This window comes from Nannospalax galili, unplaced genomic scaffold (genome assembly GCF_000622305.1).
Source record: "Nannospalax galili isolate Female #2095 unplaced genomic scaffold, S.galili_v1.0 scaffold180, whole genome shotgun sequence".
In the NCBI taxonomy this organism is placed as follows: Eukaryota; Metazoa; Chordata; class Mammalia; order Rodentia; family Spalacidae; genus Nannospalax; species Nannospalax galili.
This window is the reverse complement of record NW_008348199.1, coordinates 220081-229042: the sequence shown is the minus strand read 5'-3', so window position 1 is coordinate 229042 and position 8962 is coordinate 220081. Positions and strand designations below refer to the sequence as shown.

The window sequence follows — 8962 nt, the reverse complement described above, 5'->3', positions numbered from 1 at the left end:
AGAAGAGGCTGTCAGATCCCCTGGAACTGGAGTTACTGACAGTTGTTAGCTGCCATGTGGGTGCTGGGATTCGAACCCGGGTCTTCTGCAAGAACAGTCAGTGTTCTTGACTGCTGAGCCATCTCTCCAGCCAGACACGGGGTCTCTTGAACTCACTGTCTCTGGTCTAGACTGGTGGCCACCAAGCCCAGCAACCCTCCTTTCTCTGCTCCCCCAGCACTGGGATTGCAGGTGTGTGTGGCCATACCTGACTCTTCACGAGCGTGTTGGGGATCTGAACTTAGGTCCTCATGCTTGCTTAGCAAGTGCTCTTACCCACTGAGCCTTCTAGCCAGCCCTAGATACAGGTTTTTAAACCAGCTCAATGCAGACAGTGACATAGGAAGACTTGACACCCCCTGTGTGCACCGACTTCATGTGCAGTATGTTCTTGACTTCCAGGAACTTCCCCAAAGCGTGTGATCTGTGGGAGCAGATCCTGCAGGACCACCCAACAGACATGTTGGCCCTGAGGTTAGCCCATGATGCCTACTTTTACCTGGGCTACCAGGAGCAGATGCGGGATTCTGTGGCTCGAGTTTACCCCTTTTGGAAACCTGACATCCCCCTTAGCAGGTATGTGCCAGCAGGAAACCATATTGTTCTGTTCCTTGCACTCCCTCTTCTGCCTTAAAAACAGAGCAACTCTCTTGGCCCCTCATCTGAAAACTATAGACTCTGCAGCTCATCTCCTAGTTCTCTCCTAATTAAGAGGCTTCTTTTTTCATTTGATCTTCATCTCATTCTGTGAGCAAGACAGTGCCATTGTGTGTCAGTCAGAACAAGATTTGTTTCTGTTGCAGTAACAAGCATCCCCGTTTATAATCCCTGAGCTTAATAGCCATACTCTGTGTCCATCTTTAGTCTTTTAAGATAGGGTCTAACTCTGTACTCCAGGTTGGCCTCAGATTCATGGCAATTCTCCTGCCGTAGCCTCCTCAGGGTTGGGATTACAGGTGTGAGTCCCTACAGCTGCACAGTACCAAGAGTTCTGTGGCCACATCTCTGCTCTCCTCGGGGTCCCTCTGGACATGCCAGTCATACAAGGGAAAGACATGCTCTTCAGAGGGTTTGAAATGACCATTCGGAATGAAGGGGGCTCCCCGCACTCCAGGCATTGGCCAGAATTAGTCATGTGACCTGACATGCTCACCGGACAGTGGGAAGTAGAACTGTCACTCAGAGCCAAGGGAGGCCTGGAGTGTTCCTGAACAGTCCCAGTGGACACCACCATGATGAGTCCATTGCAGCTAATCACAGGATCGTTGTGAGGCCAAACACACGCACAGTCTGAGGAGCTGCATTAGCCTCCATTCTGCAGGGAAGCCACTGGGATCTTTAATTTTTTTTTTTTAACTTATTTTCCCTTTATGTGTCTCAGTGTTTGGCTACATGTATCTAAGTGCACCTGTGCATGCAATGCCCATGGAGACCAGAAGAGGGCATCAAATCCCCTGGACTGGGAGTCATAGGCAGTTGTTAGCTGCCTATAACCTGTGTTCTCTGCAAAGCAGCCAGTGTTCTTAACCACTGAGCCATCTCTCCACTGCCACCACTAGGGTTTTTTTTTTTTTTTTTTTTGGTCTTTTTGAGACAGAATCTCCCTGTAGCACCTGTGGACCTGGAATTCAATATGTAGACCAGGGTGGTCTTGAACACAGAGATCTGCCAGCCTCTGCCTCCCAAGTGCTGGGATTAAAGGTGTCTGCCACCACAACCAGCTTCACCACTAGGATCTTAAACTCTATCTTTGTTGCTTTTTATCATTGTTTTTTGTTTGTTTGTTTTGTTTTTGCTACAGTAACAACATCCCGCACTACATCTTAATCTTCAAAGAGAAAGACAGTTTTTTAAACATTTTCTTTCTTTTTATTTTATTTGTTCTAGTGTTTTGCTGGATAATATATAAATACACACCCAGAAGAGGGCATCAGATCTCCTGGAACTGGAGTTAAGGACAGGTGTGAGCTGTTATGTGGGGTGCTGGGAACCAAACCTGGGTCCTCTGCAAGAGCATCAAATGCATTTAACCATGGAGTCATCTCTCCAGCCTTGTTTTAAGGAACTAGCTTAGGTAGCACCTGGCATATTCAAATCTATGGGGCAGGCTGGAAATTCCTGTAGTTGGCAATGTATTCTTTGTCCCTAAGGCAGCCTGGAGGTAGAGTGCCTCCCCATCCCACCCTCAGTCCTTTCTCTATAGTTTTTACTTGATTGAATGAGGCCCACCTGCATTATAAAGGATCCCATTTGACCCAAAATCTACTGATTTAAAAGTTAACTACAGACCCTGTGTGATGGCACATGCCTTTAATCCCAGCACTCAGGAAGCAGAGGCAGGTGGATCTCTGTGAGTTGGAGGGCAGCCTGGGCTACATAGTGAGACCCTGTCTCAGAAACCAAAAAGGTTGATCAGGGCTCTGTGCCTCCTGCCCACCCTCATTTGTAACCCTAGCACTGAGGCCCAGGGAGTTCATGGGTGACAGTCTCTTTGCTGTGGCTCTCTGGGATCGAGTGAAAACAAGATGGAACATATGTGTTGTCTGACACTCAGATGTCACCTATACTGTCCAGCACAGGGGCAAATGGCAGTTTTTATTCTAGAGAAGTGGTGTCCAGATGGGACTGATAAAAATATTTACTGGAGAGATGGCTCAGTGGTTAAGAGCATTGGCTGCTTTTGAAGACATCCCCAGTTCAGTTTCCAGCACCCTCATGGTAGCTAACAACCATCTGCAACTCCAGTTCCAGGGGATCTGATGCCCTCTTCTGACTTCCATGGGCATTGCACTACATAATGCAGGCAATACACTCATGCAAATAAAATTAAAAATAATAACAGATGGTTCCCTACTGGGAGTAAGGTATTCTCAATGCCTCATGATAGCTGAATTCATCATCAACATGACTGAACCACGGTACCCAGACATGTAGTCAGATGCTGTTCTGGGTGTCACTACAAAGGATCTGGTTTAGATCATCTGGGGCCCCAGGATGGCCAGTGGATATTTCCAGGCTGAGTAGAGAGCGGTGTATAGTGCATCAGAGGCCTGGAGGTGTGGAAACCACCTACAGTCTGAGTCTTCCCAGGGAGGGTCCCCTGGGCTGTGTTGTCCTCAGGGTTGAGACCTTGCATTGATGTGTGAGGATGTGAGGAGGGGACCAGCTAAGTGGGCTGAGCAGGTTTGGGGGACAGTTGTGTTCATGAGTGCCGCTTTGTTCAACCAGTACAGGCCTGCAATGGGTTAAACACTCAGAGACACACATCAGTGCTGCCACCTGCTGGAGGTTCACGACAAAGCCGATTACTTGAGTACTGAAGGTCTGACTTGGAATTCCTGTGTCAGCAAGACCTGTTTCTTCTGTGGGGTCCACAAGACCCTCTCTGGCTTCTTCTAGTGCTGTCGGTGCCTGACATCCTGTGGGCATCCTGGAATCTGTGCCTTTACTTGGTCTCTCCCAGAACCTCTGCATCTCTATCTCTATGAGATATTCTTACCAGTTGGACAGTAGCCATGAGATTACAGTTAAAAATAAAACCTAAGGTCCAAGGACCCCATCAAGCCTGCACAAAGAGCTCGGGGACAAAGAGAGAATAGCCAGGCCAGGCAGCTTTTACTTTTGATAAAGGGTGCATTGAGTAGTCAGTAAGACCCAGCAAGCACACAGGTCCCAGAAGCTTGACGGGTTTTTAGTCCCTAACCCAAGAAGGCTGTGACTTTTCCCTGTTGGCTGTGGTCCAACCTCACAGTGTTTCACAGCTGGCTAAAAGAACTGGCACAAAGGAAGGGGAAGATGGTTGGCCAAGGCGTGGGAGTGCTCCGGGCCATCAGGGATTAGGAATGTACCAGGCTTTTTGTTCTTTTGTTGTTGCTGTCCTTTTTATTATTGTTATTTTATGTGTATGAGTGCTATGTCTGCATGTATGTACGTGTACCCATGTCGTACAATGCCTGCAGATAACAGAAGAGGGTGTCAGATGTCCTAGAACTGGAGTTCTGGATGGGTGTTAGCCACCATGTGGGTTCTGGGATTCAAACCTGGTCTTCTGCAAGACCAGGGAGTGCTCTTAACTGTTGAGCCACTGCTCCAGCCCCCTCAGGGCCTTTTCTTAAAACAAAGCCCTATAGGGTGTATGAAGTTGTTTTAGAGTTTGAAAAAACCTAGTATTCAATGTTTCCTATAGTACCCACTGCATCTTCACTGGATTCCACCTGAAAAGCCCCTGTGTCCAAACACAGTCACATTCGAGCACTGGGTATTAGGACTCCAGTGGGTCCTGCTGGGGACCCATCCCACCTGCTCCCATACATCTTCCTGTGTGATGAAGTCTCTTCTCTGTTCTTAGCTATGTGAAAGGCATCTATGCTTTTGGACTGATGGAAACCAACTTCTATGACCAGGCAGAAAAGCTTGCCAAAGAAGTAAGTGGGTCTTTCTCAAAGTGTGACACCTTTTTTGGGATATGGCCTTCTGTGTGTGGCCTAGGAAAACTCCACTTCCCAGAGTGTCCTCACAGACTTGGGGGAGGCTGGTGTTCGGGAAGGAGGCATGGCCTCTGCCTGTCTGTCACTCTTCTAAGACTCCCAAAGTCCCCAGAGCAGTTTCCTGGACATACGAGAGTTCCACATCTGTAGATGAGGACAGGGAGGCTCAAGGAGGCGGTGGCTGCCTCACTCACAGGGCTGTCCAGAGCAGTCACTTTGGGCTTCAGAGTCACATGGCCCAGCAGGACAGGAGCACTGCAGGTACAATGCAAACTTGGACTCTTCCTCTTCACCCTTTACATATCCACTCATCTCTAATGGCACCAGAGGCTGGAGGTGGGTAGTGATTCCACACAAAGGCCTGATTCAGATCTGACCTGGCTTTGCTCTTCCTCTCTGGGTGAAGGGGTCTTTGTCATGCCAATAGTTCCTTCCTTGGCTACCACCCCTCACTCAGGTGGCATACCATTGGGAGGGGTGAGTCACTGAGATCCCTGCTAGAATCTTCCCTCCAACCTCAGGCCCTGAGTTCTGTGTTCTGCTGGGAGGTGGTGGCTGACAAGGAGCTTGGTTGATACTCCTGTGTGCCTGGACCCAGGCTCAAGTGACAGGCCCGGGTGCAAGGTGGCACAGGCTGTAGGAGCCCCTCTCTGCCACTCCTGTTCTTGTAAGGGTAGAAACAATGTGCGAGGAGGTGCCGTTCCCAGGCACAGAGCCGTTCCCAGGCACAGAGGCTGACATCTGCTCCTTATCCAGTCTCACAACTGGTGCTTTATGTGTGCCTGCTCCTGTCCATGCTCTCTGCCCATGCGATCAAACACCTTGGGGCTGCAGTGCAGAGAGAGGATAGACAGTGCCTTCCCAGGGCCACCTAGGTCAGAAGTGGTAGGGGTCAGATTCTCACCCAGGCCTCCAGACCAGGATGGCTAGAATTTAAGTCTAGGCAGACTATTAGTCCCCGGTTTGCCTGCCTTCCTGCTGTGGCTGACCCTCCCCCAAGCATGTTCCAGTTGGACTGAAGCTTCCATCTGTAGGACAGTATGCTCTGGGGTATCTGAAGATTGCCTGAATCAGAATCAGCCCAGATTTGGCGGTCAGGTGATGAGTTCCTTGCTTTAGCTCCGAGTTAGGCCTGAGGGCTATGGGTAGATTCTTGATATCTTGTCTAGGGGAAAACCACAGGGAGGTCCACTGCTTTGGGGGCTGTTTCCTTGGGTACCTGGGGTCAGGCAGGACAGTTGAAGGAACTCTAGGTGGGGTTATGGCAAGCTGACCCAAAGATGGCCAAGGACACAGTTTCAGTCCTCACGTGGAGCCAGAAGTAGCAGAATAGCTCCCCCATTTTTCTTTCCCGCCCCTTGCTCCTGTTCTCCTGGTACGACAGGCCACACACTGACCCTAGTCCCAGGACCCACAGACAGTTGTGAGGCATGAAGGACATAGCAGTGTCCCCTAGGGTTCTAGAAGATGAGGGTGGGCACCACCAGGTTCTGTCCTCACTGGGTAGTAGGGAGCCCAGCAGGTCTGCCCCTGGCTCCAGGGGAAGGCAGAGAGTTGGAGCTTCCCAGGGAACCTTGGGAGGGCTCCAGGTGAGGGAGGAGACTGTTCAGCCCTGCAGACAGCAAGAAGAAGTTGAGTGACCCTCACTCACCTGCCCTGTGTGAAAGCACCTTGCTAGCCAGACTCCTTAATGGGGCCCGCGTGCCCAGCCTGCTCAGGTATCCTGGAACTCAACGCCTCTAGCCCAGGGCCCTGAAGACATCCTTTCTGACCTCTTCGTTCCCGTGTGGACTGGACAGGGCTGTGCCAGGCTAGGGTAGAGGCTCTTCACACTTTGGGACATCCATGAAAGGTGACCTGGATTAGCAGGTCTATGGGATCCATGATTTGGCATGAAGGTCTGAGCATAGACAAGTCCAGGGGACTGCTCCATGCCAGCACTTAGTAGCTTTCAGTAAACACTGAACAGGTAATGGAACAAGGAGGTGAAGGCCGTCCCATGTATCCTGCCTGCTTCACTGTGGGTTCAGGGCTCTTGGGGCTATTGTTATTAACATCAATGTTGTCTGACCCAGACACGTGGCTGCTCCTAACCCAGAAAGCCACCTTTATAGCCACCGTCTGAGAATTAGTAGGAGGGGCAGCCACATGTCTTGATCCATAGAACACATGACACTCTGCACTGCCCTCATAGCTCTGAAAGGAAGGCAGCTTCATGGCCACTATGGGGAAACTGAGGCACAGAGATGCTGGCTGGAATACTGCAGGAGACTCAGGTATACCCAGCACGTTACAGGGGCCACAGCTGAAGCCTGGCTTTGAAAGCAAGTCCTGGTCTCCTTGAGCCTCCATTTCCTTATCTGTGAGGTGGGCCTCCACAGCAGCCTGCTGTGGTGGGCATGACACACACTGGCCCTAGGCATGTAGGAAATGAGGTGGGTGTGGGATTAGATCCCAGTCCCTGCCCTTGCTCTTGCCTGGCCCAGGCAGCTTGACTAATCCCCTTTTCTCCTTCCTCCCCTCCACCTCCCCACGCAGGCTTTATCTGTTCAGCCTACGGACGCGTGGTCAGTACACACCATTGCTCACGTGCACGAGATGAGAGCAGAGGTCAAGGACGGACTGGAGTTCATGCAGCGCTCCGAAGCCCAGTGGAAGGTGTGAGTCCTGTGGGTGGCCGTGTGCTAGACAGTCCAGGCTGAACCTGGAGTTCTGCTGAAGCCTAGGGAAGGGACTTGCAGGTGTGGCTTAGTTCTCCAGGGGCTGCAGGCAACTCGGAAACACACAGCCTCCCCCGGGAGCCCCCCGGCACCCAGCACGTGCCAGTGTTTTCCCTGTGATTGTAGAACTGAGGTCGGCCTGAGGAATTTGACTGTGAAAGGAATGGATCCAAAGATTGCTGGGGAAGTAGAGGCCTGTGGGCATGATCAAGGTCCTGAGCTGATTGGGACCATGGAGTAGCCTCAGGGAGAGAAGGAGGAGGATGGGGTGACGCTCACTGTCTTTAGAGCTGGCACATGGGGGTCAGGGCTGACCAGACCCCAAGGGCCTGGCCAGCCCTTTTCCATGGCCTGAGCACTCTGGCCACACTGTCTGTGTTCCCTGATCACAACTTGATGCATGCCCGATACTGAGAGGCTGGTGCCCTCCTTGGGGCTGTCCCCTCCCTGCCCTCTAGCTGTGGTGGCCTTCCTCCTCCACATGTGCATGTTTTTCCTGACTTGCCTCTGGCCCACGGCCTGGTCAGTCTCCAGGATTACTTTCTGCCCCACTTGTCTGTGCCACAGCAGACTCCCAGGGTACCACCAGTTAGGGCAGCAAGCTCTTCTCGGGGCCTGGCACTGAGAAGTTGATATGCAGTGTCGTTAGAGACTAGGCAGGGTGCACTGATCACCAGGAGCCCTCTAGGCAGCTCCCAGGACAAGGACTGTTGATTTGCAACCAGGCCAGTTCCCAGCAAATCCAGGCATGGACCTAGGCTAAGGTTCGGCGTAGGAAGGTTTGAGAACATGCATCTTTCTAAGGATGCCCCAACTCTGGGGACTGGAAAATTCTAGACGGTACCAGGGACCTGAGGCCAGAGAGGCCACCCTTCCCTCGGGATCCTAAGCACTGAGTCTGGTGGGGAGCACTAGCTTGTGTAGCCTCCCACTGAGGGGCAGGGAGCTGGCCTGACTTCCCTCATTGCATTCCATCCACATTCCTCCCTCAGACCTCTGGAGTGTGCATGCGTGTGTGTACACATGTGTGCATGCATGTGTGCACGTATGTGTGCATGTGGAAGCCAGAGGTACACTTTGGTGCAACTACATAGATGCCATTCATCTTGTTTTTTAAAAAAAATATTTTAATTTAATTATTTTTATTTAATCTTATGGGCATGAGTGTATTGCCTGCATGCATGTAAGTGCACCTGTATCATGCAATGCCTTTGGAGGTCCGAAGAGGGTATCAGATCCCCTGTAACCCGACTTACAGATAATGGCCTTTAGACACCATGTGGGTACTAGAAACCAAACCTGGGTCCTCTGTAAGAGCCGCCAGTGCTCTTACAGCTTAGCCATCACTCTAGCCCATCTGTTTCTTCAGATGGTCTTTCACTGGGACGTGGCGCTCGCTGATTAGGCAAGTCTGTCCAGGGAATCCGAGGGTCCACCTGTCTCTGCCTCCCCAGCACGGAGATCACAGCAATGCACGTCCAGCTTTCACCTGGTGCTTAGGGTTAAACTCAGGTCTTCATACTTGCACAGCAAACACTTTACCACTGAGCCATCTCCCCAGCCCAAGCGTGAACTTCTGATTCTGCTGCCTCCACCTCCCCAGTGCTGGGATCACATCATGCTCCAGCACACCCAGTTTATGCTGTGTTGGGGACGGAACCAGGGGGTTCTTGCACAGTACCAACCAAACTGTATGACAGCCAAAGTGTTGGCTCC

General features: G+C 51.3%; 1 protein-coding gene across 1 annotated transcript in view; it reads left to right on the top strand.

Annotated features, from left to right (window-relative positions):
- Window positions 1-8962, top strand: part of LOC103743414 (tetratricopeptide repeat protein 38) — a 26472-nt gene that overhangs the window by 6581 nt on the left and 10929 nt on the right. Inside the window, exons 6-8 of the mRNA XM_017801025.2 lie at window positions 442-615; window positions 4388-4463; window positions 7065-7184. Coding sequence (XP_017656514.2) covers window positions 442-615; window positions 4388-4463; window positions 7065-7184 — 370 coding nt within the window. The remainder of the gene's footprint in view (window positions 1-441; window positions 616-4387; window positions 4464-7064; window positions 7185-8962) is intronic.